Source organism: Palaemon carinicauda, chromosome 1 (assembly GCF_036898095.1).
Source record: "Palaemon carinicauda isolate YSFRI2023 chromosome 1, ASM3689809v2, whole genome shotgun sequence".
Taxonomy (NCBI): Eukaryota; Metazoa; Arthropoda; class Malacostraca; order Decapoda; family Palaemonidae; genus Palaemon; species Palaemon carinicauda.
In genome coordinates this window covers 244,890,964-244,908,438 of record NC_090725.1, presented here as the reverse complement: position 1 = coordinate 244,908,438, position 17,475 = coordinate 244,890,964, and the positions used below count along the sequence as shown (strand labels likewise).

General features: G+C 38.0%; 1 protein-coding gene across 1 annotated transcript in view; it reads right to left on the bottom strand.

Moving 5' to 3' along the window:
- Positions 1-17,475, bottom strand: part of LOC137644463 (4-hydroxybutyrate coenzyme A transferase) — a 321,602-nt gene that overhangs the window by 62,768 nt on the left and 241,359 nt on the right. Inside the window, 2 exon segments of the mRNA XM_068377442.1 lie at positions 3,054-3,182; positions 15,111-15,248. Of these exon segments, the coding sequence (XP_068233543.1) occupies positions 3,054-3,182; positions 15,111-15,248 (267 nt within the window).

Genomic DNA, 17,475 nt, shown 5'->3' with positions numbered 1-17,475 from the left:
ACATATAAGGTCTGTGTCTTCTTCAATTGCACAAAAAATTGGCTTATTGAGAAAGTCTTTTAAGATATTCGGTGATCAATCTATTCTGAAGAAGTGTTTTAATTCTTTTATTCTACCTTGTTTTGAGTATTGTTCTCCTGTCTGGTCTTCAGCTGCTGATTCTCATCTTAATTTGTTGGACAGAAACTTACGGTCTATTAAATTTCTTATTCCTGATCTAGATATTAATCTCTGGCACCTTCGATCAATTAGTTCATTATGCATGTTGCATAAGATTTTTCATAACTCTGACCATCCTTTACATTCAGATCTCCCTGGACAATTCTATCCTGTTCGTAATACTAGGCTGGCAGTTAATTCTAATAGCCAGGCCTTCTCCATTATAAGACTCAATACTACGCAGTACTCTAGATGTTTTATTCCAGCTGTTACCAAGTTGTGGAATGATCTTCCTAATCGGGTAGTTGAATCAGTAGAACTTCAAAAGTTCAAAGTTGGAGCAAATGCTTTTTTGTTGACCAGACGGACATGAGTCTTTTTATAGTTTATATATGACATTTTTGTTGTTGACGTTGTTAATAGTTTATATATGATATATCTCTTTTGACATTACTTTTTTTAGAATGATTTATTGTTAATTTGTTCTCTTCAGTTATTTATTTCCTTATTTCCTTTCCTCACTGGGCTATTTTTCCCTATTGGAGCCCCTGGGCTTATAGCATCTTGCTTTTCCAATTAGGGTTGTAGCTTGGATAGTAATAATAATAATAATAATATACTATCCCGTAAGTGCCGGGATGTATATAAAAATAAAACTGTTGTAATTAACATTCCTCCTGTTGGCTCCGGGTAGTCAACTGAGTTAGACCGGGGGGTCATAACATGCCTACCGGGGTAGGGGAGTCGGGAAGGGAGGGAGGGGGGATTGCTATGACCCCCGCAAGCCACAAGGACCCAACCGAATCGTGACAATAAAATAACAAATCAAACAAAAGAAGGCTCTTCCGTGATTCAAACTGATAAATAGCCTACGTAGTAGTAGGCAACTTAAAATCATGATACGTTACATAACGAGGGAATCACGCTGGAGAAAACCTAACACGCAACCTGTAATCTTCCCGGCCACCCGAGGGCCAATCAGAGCGGCCGGGGAGAGCACGGCTACGACAAAGCATGGAAAACGAGCGTACTGTACTCGACTAAGACCCCAACAGCTGTTCTCGGCTAAACTCTAAGGGAGGGGGCCATGAAGTATCCGGGGGGGGGGGGGGGGGGGATGAGGGAGGTGAGCATACTGGACCAAAAACAAACATCTGATCTCCGAAGTCTCAATGAGACATGAGGTATCCCGGGAGAGGGATGAGGGTATGGGGGGGAATGCTCCACAAGGGGGGAAAGATAGCGAGAACAAGCCAATGGAGGGGTTCGAGGTGATCACGTGGGTCTGAGAGCGGACAGGAGTACCAACCTACCAAAACAGATCCACGCTATACCAACATGAGTAGAATGATCATAACTAACTGGTTAAATGACCAAAACAAATAATATAGAACTAGGTTATGTGGCATGCAAAATAAAGCTAAATAAAGCTAAAATAAAGCAGTAAGAGAGGGACGCAGGAGAACATCAGAACAACATGAATGAGGAAAGTAGACCTAGCCCACCAGGCTCGATCGGGTAAGATGCCGATCGGTAGGATAAAAGTACGTAAAATAATAAACTGCTAACCTGGAGTCCCCTCTCCAACAAAAAACAGGACCTAACTCTTATCTAAAGGTGGTAGGAATGAATAAGAGCAAACAATCCTAGCATAATAAGACACCATGACACGGTGACGAATATGCCTTCAAGGTACTCGGCCTAGAAGGGTAGCAAGCAAGCCCATAACCTAAAATATACGTTCCAATATTAATGAAATAGCGATTAAAGCTGAATAAAAGTATCGCGTAATGTGAATCGGTATTGAGCAAGCGCGATAAGGTTCAAAACGAGTTACAATTAGTATGGGGGACCAATTGCAAAATGTCAAGAAGAAGATGCGGAGGTAGCGAAACCAAGCATGGCTGCCGTGGCGCGGAACCTCCAACCCGAGAAAACTCGACACTAATAACAAAGAAAATAAAAGCATCGCTACCTCCAGAAACTCAAAATTCATACTTCTAGTACTTAACTTGGATGAGGAAGCTTGAACGTCCAGCATCTCGTGCAAAAAAGCACTCAAAAGAACCAAAAACACAAGCAAAGGAACGCACGGGTAAACACCGAAGATGCTATGAAAGGAGTGTAGTAGTTGGCGTGGGTGGAGATAGTGGTAGTAGTGGTCAGTGGTGGATGTAGAACGGCACCTCGTAGTATCGGGGATATTTGAAGGGGGGAGATCTAAATGGCATGAGACCTCTGATAGTGGTTTTCACGCCCCAGTTACTATATACCGACACCTAGTTTAGGTGAGCGAGCTGGGTTCATCCCTGGCATTCCTATGAAACTTTTTTCTCTGGTAATATACAGCAGTTATATACCTTAGAAATGATGCTAAAGGAGCATTTCACGGAGTGGCACAGGTTGAGCCCAGAAATCTACCACACATCTTATCTTGCTCACCCAGAAACCTAAACACATCAGCAAACTTAGTTCTTTCCATTGGGAGCGTCCACAGTCCCAGCAGATACACAAAAGTAGATAGTCCAAGAAATCAATCTATGCCAGTAATGGTTTGGACAGCAATAGATGTACTTGTTGAGCTCAAAGATAAAAGTGGCTTGTCTGTGATAGGCAGATGGCTGGGGCTTCTCCCCCACACCTCATCGTTAACCAAGTCATTAACAAATTAACAGCCGTTCCGACTTGCGCTGAAAACATCTCCTATTTTGAAGTACGAAAGGTTTGTGTATATGTAGGAACAAATATAGTGATGTTTTCAGACTGCACCAGACTTTTTTTTACTTTTTCTGTATCCACCTTAGGCATTCTGATAGTCCACATACTACAATGTTTTACAGTTCCAATATCTATAACAGACTTATGCAAAATTTTAGTTCTAAGACCTATTTTACCTTTCTTTAGGAAGGGAACGATTTTAGATTCTCCACGAGACGTCACAGAAGGCATGGCTAGGATGGGCTTACCCAAGCCATCCCTGCAGACTGCAGCTCCTCTGATAAAATCCACTTGCCCACCAACACCTTCAAAAATGAAAATAAATAATTAAATAATATAGTAAAAAATATATACGTTACTGTATTTACCAGCTTGAATCTCAAAAGTAAAGTAACTTAAAAAATATAGTTTATAGTGTCTCAAACCCTTTCCCAATTTATGTATATACATATACACACATACATACATACATGTATGTAAATATATAACGTGAACACTTGAGACCGTCCTGAGACCAAAACATAGGCACTTGAATTGGTAGACCTTTGACTTTGTGAAATTAGGGTATTTTCTGAATCGAGATGAATGTGAAAAGATACCTATGAAAGGTATCTTTAAAACATCTATTATGGTAGTTTCTGAATCAAGATGAATATGTGAAAAGATACCTATGAAAGGTATATTTAAAACATCTAATCTTCCTTCTTTTTGGACTCCAGAACTGTTAAGGAAGTTTCCATGGAATAGTTTGTGAGAACTAAAAGCTTTTTGAGGGGTGAGACATCTGAACTGATATTCAATTTAGGGAACTAGGAAATCCCATAACTTTAATCCAAAAGTTTCATAATTTTAGTTTCAAAATCTGTGCCTTTGCTGTATCTGTTAGATAACTTGGAAATGTAATTGGTTCCTGGACAAGGAAGGCTTGGAGTCTAAAGGAATCTAGTAACCTCCTTACAACAGCTAGCACCCACGGATCAGGACAAAGACCCTCCCAAATGTGATGAAAGCGAGTCTTCCTCCTAGAATTTGCTGGCAACTCTGCCAGAGCATTTATCAGATTGGAATCCGGATGTTCTACCAATGATAAAGAAATTCCTTGGCAACAATTTTAAGATTGTTAGAGGAATTGGCTTGAAATCAGTACTTGGGTACCCCTAGAAAGTAAATCTATAGTGTAGTTATAAGACCTAGTACCAACTTTAGCAATTAATCCTATTCACAACCAAAATATGAACCACTTTAGGGAGAAAAATAGAATTTTAATAATAAAATTCTTATTTTTATACTCACATGAAGTTCATATTGCTTCTTCTCCAGATGCCTGGTTTAAACTACACTTAACTATAAAATTACACAAAAATTTAATCTCCTCATTTTCTTTTACTTCAACAAATACATGCCCTTATAAAAAAAAATAGAGCATTCTATAAGTAAGTGGTAAAAGTCCCAGGCTGCTGGCCTAATTAGTCTTGTCTGCTGTTTAAAAGTCAATACTGTATTATCAATGCTCTTGATACGATGAGTCAGTGGGGAGAAGGGTGGTCATATACAGTATATGAACATCAAGTGAGTATAGAAATAAGAAATTTTATCAAAATTCTATTTATTTCTATGATTCTGCCCTGATGTTCATATTGCATTGCTGACTCCTCACACTGTTGGGAGGTGGGGCTTAATTGAAGGAAAGAGAGGGATGGATTCAGATACAAGTAATGCAATAAAGTTAAGGGGTTAGATTACTTTATCTTACTTTGATAAATTATTTAAACTATGGTTAGATCCAGATTATTTACTAAAGTAATTAAAAATACAGTATTGTATCATAGATTGCCTTTATATTTTTGCTCACTGACTCTATTATGAGCTACATTCCCATGTTTGTTTTACTGCTGATTACAGAATAAATTTACAAAAGTTTGCTTTCTTCTCCATTGTATTTCACTCTAAACAAATGAAATATTTTTCCATTCATTGTGAAGTGATTATAGAATAATTTTTTAATAATTTGTTTTATGTAATTATCTCTAAATAATAGTAAAGCACTGTGATTTTGTGTAGAAAAAAAATTTATATTCATGGAAGTGGCTATGTTATACCATAATAATTATTATTTATATTATTATCATTATTATTATTTGTAAGGTAGCCATTGAAATATAAAAAACTACTTCGACAGTAATAATGGACTTTACCTTATACTGTACAGAAATATAATGAACATATCCATTTATTTCCTTTGACACAGGAAGTATTCTATAATGTATAATTCATGAGGTATATATACATTAAACAAAAACTGATAACAAGAGATACATATTTCTGAGAGAGAGAGAGAGAGAGAGAGAGAGAGAGAGAGAGAGAGAGAGAGAGAGAGAGAGAGAGAGAGAGAGAGATGAACTTAGTTCATTAAACATAAGGTTTGTTCATTCGTCTGTCATTTCACCTTGCATGTGACTGTCGCTAACTCACTATGAACTGAATCATTCCTGTTTTGGGTATTTCATGAACTTGGACAGAGACTGCACATTTAAGAACATGATAAATACTGCGCAGAATGGCAATAAATGGAAATAATGACAATAGGCTAACTTTTACTCGTGAAAACAATAAGCAATACTAATATGAAATATATAAGACGTGAAGATATTATTTTGTAGAAATGATAGTTGAGAAAATAAGAATAAAATAAGAAAAAAGATTAATCTCGTCTTCTGTTAACAATTTGTATTACTGTTAAGTTTTTGTCGCATGGGTGGGACTTATATAAAGTCAAGAGGTAGAGAGGGATTCTCATTGGTTTGAACACAATGACATGACAACATAGAAAAACAATAAAATAAGACCTTACATAATCATGAATAAGTACTAGAATTGCAAGTACTGTATATTGACTAGTGGTAGGATGACACGCCTTAGCTGGGACCATCAGAGAGTGTTTGAGTAATACCTCAGGGAATGTCACCATTGGCTAGTGGTGTGATTATTGTATGGTAACAAAAAAGACTAAAATAGCTCTTATATATTCAGAAATAAAGGCTTGAATCCCCAAGACACTGTTGGTTGGCTTGGCTAAAGGCAGGTGGAGGAGGGGCTAATATTGAGGAGGGGCTAATATTAAGGAGAGGAGATTTTTTTAGTGGAAATTCCCTGAGTGGAAATTGTATGACATACTGTACAACAATGAGCTATATTCTTTCGTAGCTTATAATAACAATGATACAGTAATGCCTCCCAATATGAAATTAATTGGTTCTGGAGTGGCTTTCGTACCAAGATTTTTCTGCATTATGAGTCACCTTTTATGTGGAAATCACTTTTTTGGGCTCAAGCCATGTTGTCCTGATGGAAGTTCCTTCGGGCAGCTTCCTACTGTATAATATTTCTGTGAGTGATATTACAAGAATATTACAGTCAGGTATCACGGGGTTCTAACCCCCAGAACGACTATCCTAAGATATCGTGTATAATCAGGGACGTATCTGTAGATAACCATAGATATCTGCACCCCTAACAGACTTGACCCAGTCTAGGAATCTAAGGAGGAGGATAGGTGAGGAGCCATTACATATCCTCTCCCTTCATAGTACTACTTGTCTCTGATAAACTCATTCCAATTTTTGCAGCTTACATACGCATTCATTTCTTTGTCAAGAGCGCCTTTTCTCAGCTTTTTGGAGTTTTTCCTTGCATAATGGCTTCCCTTTAGTCATCAAAGTTGAGTAACCTTCTCTTTCACAGTTTGATTTAGCTGTAACTGCTTTTGATCCCTTCGCGGAGTGGTTATTTTACTTTTTTATGGCGATGAGGGAGCGGGGCGCTCCGAGTCCAACCAGCTTTTGGCCGCCATTTTGTGTGCATTTCTGCCCTTTTTATTTTACGTTCACTTAGTTTTATTTCACTAATTCCACGTTAGCCAGCTTTAGTTTGGCGTTGTGATGCCTTGGGCTCTGTTTTGTTTGCTTTTACTACGCTTTATAGTAGTTTAAGTTTTAGTTTTATGCGTGTTGGTCCCAGCTAGCCTAGCTTAGTGAGTGGCGATCAGGTCGTTCTTACTGGTCTCGTTGGCAGCGGTCTTTTTACACTTTTAAGGGTTTTTTTCCCTCGGTTATACTAGTTTACTGAGCCCCTTATGTCGGGTGCCTTCGACCCTCCGGTTTTTTTCGACCTATTAGGCTAAGCCTAGCCCTCAGTGGCGAATCCGTTGATACGCCATGCTGCATTCATTCACGATCTCCCATGCTAGGGCTGTGCAGTCCTTTAGAGCTCCCCTTTACGAAGGGTGAGCTACTCTTGACGGTGCGCCGACTTTCCTGTGCTGCCGTTCTATCCTAGCCTCTGGGATTTCATCGACCTGCGGCATTGGCCTTTTAGGATTAGCCTAGCCCTTGGTGGCAATTGGATTAGACCTCGTCGGCGAATCCGATGGGCTGCCATGCTATATACGTTCTTGATCTCTCATGCTAGGACTGTGCAGTTTTTTGGAGTTCCCCTTTGCGAAGAGTGATCTCTCCTTGTCGGTGTTCCGACTTACCTGTTTTGCCGTTCCATCACAGCCTCTTAGATTTCTCGACTGACCTGTGGAACCGACCTATTGGGCTTAGCCATTCTGCATTCGCTCGTGATCTCTAGTGCTAGGACTCCGCAGTCCATTGGAGCTCCCCTTTGCGAATGGTGATCTCATCATCATATCAGTGCGCCGACTTACATCTACTGCCGTTATCTCCTAGCCTCTGAGACTTCTCGATCAGACGGCAGCCGCGTCTCTGACGGCGTGGCGTTTACTTTGGTGCATGGGTATAGCTTCTCCATGTCATCACCTCTCTTTTTCCTAGCCTTTCTGGGACGGACATTGCATGAATTTTATCATTATGCTCCTGTGTTTTTGCTTTTGTCTGATCTTGGGGGTTGGTTCCCTCTGGGATCTGACATTCCATGGCCGTTGGCGTGCTTCCCCGAGGGGTGAACTATCAGACTGACGACAGTGCCGGTACCTGTGGGTTTGCCGCCACCTTTTGGCACACTACACTATTGTACCTGTACCGGCAATGCATCGCTGCTTGCGGAAGTGCTTCCACTGGCGGCGCTGCCTTCAGCTACGGCACGATGTTTTCTGCAGGAACCATTGCCATTTGTCTCTGCCACCCTCGGCACCTTTGCCCCTAGCAGCGTTGCCATTACTGGCGGCGGGGCTAGTACTAGTCTGTAGGAGGGGTTGACTGTGCCAGCGCCTTAAGTCACATAGGGGGCTGGCGGCAATGCTTTTACCCCCTAGCGCTGCCGGTGCTTCCAGCAACGCTGGTACATCTGGTGTACATGCCTATGGCAGCGCCAGAATAACGGCTATGTCGCCACCTTTCGACACCCAAAAATAGATTTTTCCGTCAAAATCTGTTCTATAGTACCCGTTCTGGCGATACGTCTCTGCTTACGGCTGTGCCGCCACCGGCGACACTGCCCTCACTTTAGGCCAGGTGTTTTCTGCGGAAAACCTTGACCATTATCTCCGCCGCCCTTGTGCACTATTGCCATTGACGGCATTGTCGTTACTGGCGGCAGGGTTAGTCCTAGTCTATGGGTGTGGATATCCGTACCAGTGCCTTCGGGCACATAAGATGTTGGCAGCAATGCCGTTACCCCCTGACGTTGGCGGTACTAACGGCAACGCTGGTACCTTTAGGGCACATGCCTTTCTGCCCTTTTTTATCTGAGACCGTCTTACATAACTAACACGAGTTCTCTACTGACTGTAGGTGAATTCTACAACAGATTAACATAAAAGCCTTACTCCTTCAAAGTTTGAGCCTTCTTTATGTAGGTTGGCCCTGGGAATTCCTTCTACAAAAGGTTATCTAGGCCCCTGCATTGAATAACCACTACATATGGTTATTGGTTTTATACCAATTTGTCCATTTCCATTTGAGGGTGTGGATTGGATAGATGGTTGGTAACTCTATAGGCTAGTTCCCCCTCCCGGGTCTTTTCTATTGAGGTTACCAACTTTTTTTTATAACCCGTGGGTTGCTTTAGACTCTTGCTCATTAATTGATGCGTCGATTGCTTAATTATTAAGTTTACCTGTACCGTTGCCTTCTAATTGGCATTTTCTCTGCGGAGATATAGGAGCAACAGTTCTTTCCATGAGCATCCCCCCCCCCCTTTTTCCCTTTTTGGGCCTGTAGCAACGGACCTTTAGGGGGCTAATTTTTCCAATCTCACGTTCTTTATAGGGGAATGGACATTTCGTACTTTATCTCCTCTTTCCTCACCAATTGCATTTACACACAATTTGGGGATTACTATTACCTCAATTGTTAACATGGAGTGTTAATAACCCATTTAATTCAGGTTTTGGTGTCTGTTAGAGGATGTAGTACTCATTTAAACCCTTTTCTCCTTACAGGCAGGCCCTATACGGAGATACACTGTTGAGTGCAGATTTGTGTCAGGGCTGTGAGGCATCCTTGTGGTCTCGATATTTGCCGCACACATGCGAAGTGTTGGAGGATGAAAGGCCCAGTCTTGTACTGGGACCATCAAGATTGCAGTGTTTGTAAGGATTTATTTCACTCCGGATGGGTCTCGGAGGATACCTCCAATGACGACTGCATGTTCTTCCTGCGGTACCTTCGCACCTGGGTAAGAAGATGAGGTCGTCTGATCTCATCAAGGATTCAGTGGTGTCTACCAATTTCGATTCCACTATGACATAGGTCTCCCGATCTACGGTTATGATTGCTTCTTCCGTGACGGAGGCTGTTCTTGCCCTTTTCTCCTCCCAACATCTTCTGCTAGGCTCATGGAGCCCCTCAGTTCCCGAGTACCTTATGTACTACAATGCATCTGGTACTTATGGCTAACACGAAAGCCTTGATGGAGGTGAATTCGTAATACCAGGTGATGGTGTTCAAGGCCTCGTGTGAAGAGATCCAGGCCTTGGAGAAGCAAGAGGACTCGACTAGGTATAAGGTCTTGCACTTGCTTATTACAAGCGGCAATGACGGCGGCAGTGGGTATCAATATACAGATTTTCGCCTTTGGTAAGAGCTTGGCCTCCTTCGTGGCTCCGGACAAAGTGGTCTTCCCCTTTGTTTCGAAGAGCTACGTGGCAGTGGAGATAGCCATTTGTGAAGGTAAGCCTCTCCCAGCTTTGGAAGAGTGCACACCAGTCTCACCTCTCTTACCACACGATTCTGTCCACTAGACCTATATCCAGTTTACTTTTGCTGAGAGTAAACTGGATATGGATGCAGCCGGCCACCAATTTCTTAAGAAGCTGCCCAGGATTCCTGAACACCTTCTTAAGTCTGAGTCGTAGACCAGATAATGGTTGTCAGTGTCGATGTCTCTGTAGTGCTTTATGGAGATGATGATCGGGCATTTTGTAGATGCCTCAGTCTTTCCTTGCTGGTGAAAACTCATGTTGCCACCTTTATGAAAGACCTTTATGCTTCTTTTGAGGTCTGTCGAGCCTGTAGTGAGCATGTACATGATACAGCTATCATCCGCCACAAGCTGAAACGTTTCTCACCTCTAGCATCTGGGGAAAAGACCTATAGACCTATTTCTTTGGAAAGTTGTGAAGGAAGTTACGGATAAGGCTGTCGGAGAGCTCAGAACCTTTTCCTGAAATGGGGGATCTCATTGAAGAGGTAGTTCACCCCTGGAAAGGTCACAACCAAGAGGTCTCGCAAACTGACTTATCATTGTAAGTCGTTTGTTCTTTCTTATGCCGCTATCCCTCACTGTCTACACTGTTCCCTAACAAGTGGTGTTACAGTACCCGGCCTTCCACCCTGTGTATGAGTAAAGGTTGTCTCCGAGGCCGTCTTGACAGTGGAGGCAAGTCCAGGGGTCGTAGACTTTGAAACGGCAGTGGAGGTAGAAGTTCATGTCCTCAACACAAAATAATTAAGTGCTCCGGTAGGGGGACGGTTAGCCTTGTTCAAGTATTGTGGGTTCTTCAGTCCTTGGACACAGAACGTCATTTCCAACGGCTTTGGTTGGAAGTAGTAAAAATGACCACCACAGTTCAGGAGATTCTTCCAGAAACATCACCTTATCTGGAACAATATATATATATATATATATATATATATATATATATATATATATATATACACATATATATATATACACACACACATATATAAATACATATATATATACACATATGTATACACACATACACACACACAAACATATATATATATATATATATATATATATATATATATATATATATATACATATATATATATATATATATATATATATATACTGTACAGTAGGATCCCGAATTATGCGAGAATTTGGTCGATCAATGACCTCGTATAAATGGAAAATCGTATATTTCGAAACACACAACAAACAGAAATAATTCCATTGGAGCCATGGCAACCAGCAACTTGCCTATTCAAACGTGTTTACTTCCCATTTCCAATACTTTCGATGTACTATACTATATTTTTTATAATATGAAATTGTTCTTGTGGATAAATCAAACATTTAATATACTTTGAAGTTCTAATAACTTGAAAAAGGTTAAAATACAACCAGGATGGGTGTAAACACCGTATATTTCCCGTTATAACACGACCTAAAATACAGACAAATTTTAATGTTTGTCATATCTATTATATAAAACAACTGGTGAATAGAAAACCATCACTCTATAGACTAGCTTTTGTTGAATCAGTGAAAATTCAGAATTATCAAATAAAGGCGCTTTTATATCATGCGTTTCCTAAACACGCCAAAAAGCACAATAAAAAACGACAACCAATGTTTTGTTTACGTTTATCTGTGATCATAATGAAGAGACAGACGCATTTACACATCTGTGTATAGGTTAGTTTTTGCATCGACAGCAATCTTACCAAGTTTTGATTATATGTTGATTTTGTTGTTACCAATGTTCTACTTAATTTTTCTGAGAACTTCCAAATAAATTAAATGAATGCCATTTATATAATGTTTTTCTTTATGACGCCGCGTGAAACGGAAACCTTCCATTCGTTTACTGTATGCTCCATCTTCGATCATAATAAACAAACGAAGGCATTAAACACTCATGATCAAAGTGATAAATAATGATATTAAAAGCTTTTAGTGAATATGTTATTATAAATATTATTTACCGTATCTATATAAATTCCTACATACGTAGCAAAGCAAGAAAATTTTATTTTTTATTTTTGCGTGAAATCAACAATAACAAACTGCCGCTAATGACAGAATGATAATTTACGATAATTCTAAACTGTTACGAAAGATAATTGTCCATTTCATATCCAAAATACTTTTCCTAACTTCAGTTATAAGTTAACTTGTACCCACCTCAATTATGGAACCATCAGAAAAAAAGTAAAAGAAGAAGAAAGTACTAGGCCGGGTTTTAAAGTCATCGAACAATAAGTTACCGCTATAACGTTCAATGTGACAGAGATGGTGCAAGTTTGGAGAAAGTAAGGAAAATTGAATCATGATGGAATTTTAATATAATTAATACTTTGTGAAGCCACAAAGATTTCATTTGTTAGAGAGATAGAGGTAAAAAATGAGAGGTAGCGAAAGGTAGCCTAGAGAGAGAGAGAGAGAGAGAGAGAGAGAGAGAGAGAGAGAGAGTGAGTGTGTGTGTGTTTTTTTTAATAGTACTAAACAAAAAATATGATAGATTAAAACACATTGGTGCTTATGTAATATTAACTAACTGTATAGATGGTTTGAATAAGTTAAAAAATGGTATAAACAATACTTTGTTACTGTATTCGTACGCTCCCAAGAGCGGCAACTAGACATCAGCTGATCTGATCACAGCCAGAAGTAAAACAAAAAGAAGTCAGCAATACTCGATTTTTAAAACACTCCCGAAATTAAAAAACAAATGCACATGTTTTCTTAAAGCGCAATTAACTATTTAATGAGTAGCAATTTTCTAGAATAAAATGATGTTTCCTAAAAAATTGTGGTTTGCTGACGAAATCGGATACCGTATTTTAAGCTATGATTGAAATGGATGTATACACGGTATAATTTTTTTGTTTCGTATTTAATTGACACTTTAAGAAACCCGATTTTGGTTTCTTCATCTATTTGTGAGTATTGTATAACACGAGAGAGAGAGAGAGAGAGAGAGAGAGAGAGAGAGAGAGAGAGAGAGAGGAGAGAGAGAGAGAGAGAGAGAGAGAGAAATCAGCTGTTGTAATAGAATGCCGTGTTTTTGTTTCGTGTACCTCCTGAAGCGAGGAATTGATCGCCACAACTAACAATAGTCATGTTAATTTCATTCTTAAACTCAGGTTGCCATATGTGAACTAAGGTTTTATTTCTTACAGAGAGAGAGAGAGAGAGAGGGGGGGGGATTTTTGGCATCAAATATCTCTCTCTCTCTCTCTCTCTCTCTCTCTCTCTCTCTCTCTCTCTCGAGAGAGAGAGAGAGAGAGAGAGAGAGAGAGAGAGAGAGAGAGAGAGAGAGGGGAGGGATTTTTGGCATCAAATATATCTCTCTCTCTCTCTCTCTCTCTTTCTCTCTCTCTCTCTCTCTCTCTCTCTCTCTCTCTCTCTCTCTCTCTCTCTCTCTCGAGAGAGAGAGAGAGAGAGAGAGAGAGAGAGAGAGAGAGAGAGAGATTTTTATAATTATACCGTGTACTCTACAAAACCAATCTTTGCAAATCAAATGTTTACTGTTTAAAATATGACAAAATATTGCAGACTCGTTACCGAAGTTTGGGCTATTCACTGCCAATAAACGAACCCAGTCTACTCGTGAAAACCTTGAACGCCCGAAGGGAAAAATAAAGCTTTTATATATACAGTACTCTACTAAACAAAATTAATGCTTTAATATACCATCATTAACACTACCATTAAAATTATCGAAAGGTTGGAGAAAGATTAAAGATTGCCGAGAACATAACCACAATTCTGTTTACATTTTGTCAGCTGGACTCGCACAGTTATCAGTTGATTTCATTGTTGATGTGGAATTTTATCCTTAAATAGGCTTTTTATTATGAAATTATGTTAATAAGATGTAATGTTAATATTGTTTTGTCACATTTATTATAAATCACCGTATTTAGGGCTACCAATAGACTTAAAAAGACAACATATTTGAAACGTTTTGTAGTTCTTGACTAGCAGACTTTGAACAGCTTCGCAGATACAGAAAATTTATTTTTGAAAAATAGCGATCGCATAAAAGGGGAATCGTATAATTTGAACACGTATAATTCGGGACCCTACTGTATATATATATATATATATATATATATATATATATATATATATATATATATATATATACATATATATACATATATATATATATATATATATATATATATATATATATATATATATATACATATATATATTTATATACATATATATATTTATATACATATATATATTTATATACATATATATATTTATATACATATATATATTTATATACATATATATATTTATATACATATATATATTTATATATTTATATATATTTATATATTTATATACATATATATATTTATATACATATATATATTTATATACATATATATATTTATATACATATATATATTTATATACATATATATATTTATATACATATATATATTTATATACATATATATATTTATATACATACAGTATATATATTTATATACATACAGTATATATATTTATATACATATATATATTTATATACATATATATATATATATATATATATATATATATATATATATATATATATATATATATATACACATACATGCATATATTTATTTATGTTTATTTTTCTTATATTTATAGATATACATACATAGATTTGTCTGAAAGATGTTCTTAAATCATAAATAAAAATTAGAGTAATGTTAAGTTAAAGAATTTGGACAGCCAAGTAGAGGAGACCGTAGAGAATGGAGGAAAAAGTAAAAGGTAGAACTTAATGCAACTGCGTTAGTGGAAATAAAATAAAGGCCTGAAAGCAAATATTTTTTTTATCGAATCTAATAATGGGCAGACTACAGTACAGTATACTAATAATGTATTTAAAAAACTTACTATAATTCTATGCAAATTCATGGTACTAATGTTTATATCCACAACAGCTGGAATTGTGGTTCCAGTATATGATAAAAGCAGCGTTATAAACAATATTTTTTTTTATTCAAGGCTTCTTGAAATATTACAGATTACAATTTAGGTAAACTACAAAGGTTGCTCACCTGAATACATCCGAGTGCCAATAGAATCAGACACAACTTGGCCAGTCAAGTCAACTTCAATACATGAATTAATAGCAGTTACTTTTGGGTTCAGTGCTATAATTGGAATGTTATTGACAGAGGATACATCACACATTGCTGTAAAAGACAATGACTTGAATAAGGTACGTACCATAACAACATTATTAGTCTGCTATTGCATCCATCTAAAGAATACAACACTAAATATTTTACTTATCTCCTGTTTCCAGTTGACTAGAACATTCTTATGGTAAAATAATTAAGTCACTATACAAGGTATTATCCTCGAGTAATACCATGCAATGACCATCTGGTACCCATTCACAAATAAGAATAATCCAGATGGTTTGAGTATAATAGTAATTAAGTCCAACTTTACCAAAATAAAATGATGGTTTCAAAGTATGTCTGTTGAAAAATAATTACCTGTAGTTCTACAGTATATAATATATTGATACAGTTTAATGAATATGCAACACAACAGCTATAATTGGATAAAAATCAATACAGATACTGATTATGACAAAGGTATATTAAAGGTAATACAGTTGTAAGTTCAACAAGATTTTAATGCATTTTTTTCTTAATTCTCAAATTTTAAAAGTAATTTGTATTTTTCCCAGCCATACAAGCATAAGTCCTTTAAATAAGATGTCTTCGGTGCGAGTTGGACGGCCGCTGATATTGTTTAACTGGCAGTTAAGCTACAGGTGGTGAGTTTGGGCAAATATCCCTACCCAACCACCTGTCAGAAGAGCCTCACTTTGATCTTTTGGCTCAGGACTGAGAGGGGTGGTTAAGGAGGGAAATTCAACTTGAAGAACTCAGGTTTGTATCTTCATCTCCTCCTAAGCCTATTGACATAATAAAGGGCCTCGGTTAGATTTCACCAGTCATCTCTATCTTAAGCTTTTAATTCAATACTTCTCCATTCATCATCTCCTACTTCGTACTTCATAGTACTCAGCCATGAAGGCCTGGGTCTTCCAACTTGTCTAGTACCTTGTGGAGCCCAGATGAACGTTTGGTGAACTAATCTCTCTTGGGGAGTGCGAAGAGCATGCCCAAACCATCTTCATCCACCCCTTCGTCATGATCTCATCCACATATGGCACTTGAGTAATCTCTCTTATAGTTTAATTTCTAACCCTGTCCTGCCATTTAACTCCCAATATCCTTCTGATGGCTTTGTTCTCAAATCTACTAAATCTATTGGAGACTGTTTCATTGTCATACCATGACTCATGTCCATAGAGTGACACTGATCTCACTAAACTGATATACAGTCTGATTTTTATATGTAATTTCAGGCGATTTGATTTCCAAATTTTACTTAACCTAGCCATTGTCTGATTTGCTCTTTTCAGTCTTTAATATTGGAGATCATAGTTCCTAAATACTTGCATGATTCAACCTCATTAATCCTTTCTCCTTCCAATGATATTTCATCTTCCATTACATAGTTAAGAAAAATGCAAATTACTTTTTAAAATTTTTTATTTGTTCCTATAGTATGTGAAATGAAAACCATTGTCCTTTAAATAGGAAGACTCGTTACTTGGTGGGCCAGAAGTCACCCTAGAACTGAACTGGATGGTTCTTTTCTTCCCTGAAAATGCCAGTCTTTCTGGTCCTATATGGGAACAAAGGGAATGACTCCAGCAACCTCCTCTCTGTCTTTCATAAGTAATGAAAAGATTGGTAGAACGTGTCCTCTGAAAGATGAATTATACTTGGTCACCTGAAGAAAACTCTCTCCCCAAGATGAAATAAGTCCAGAATGATATACTGTACCTGTATGATGATCAATGGGTTGGAATAAATTCCAACCTCCATCCCCTAGTTATGTAGCATGGGTGAGATAATTCTTTAGAATTATAGAATAGAGCTCCAAAGTGTAACTTATCAGCCGAGTCAAATCCAGCATGTAACGTTTTGACAAAGCTTTGTCCTCAAGAAAGAGGAAAAATTAGAAGCTAGTCATTCTGCCATCCATTCCAGACTTACATCTACACGTTGCCATAGACAAGATACACTCTATCCCATGTGGGAGCTAAATTAGTGTCACAACTACTTAAGCAGCCACGACAGTATCAAGCACAAAGGTGTAATGGCACTTGTGGGTATGATTCTATAGATAAAAGGCTGTGAAGGTGGTTTGGCACTTCCAAACTCCAGCCTTCAATACCTGGCTGACTGAAAGATTTCTCCTGAAGGCTTAGTTCTGGTTCCTAAACTCTCTCAGCAGTCGAGGGATGCACTGTACAGATCATCTCAGGAAGCCAGAAGGAGATCGCATTCCTTGATACCTCTTTATTGGTTCTGCCAGAGCATCTAAAAAATC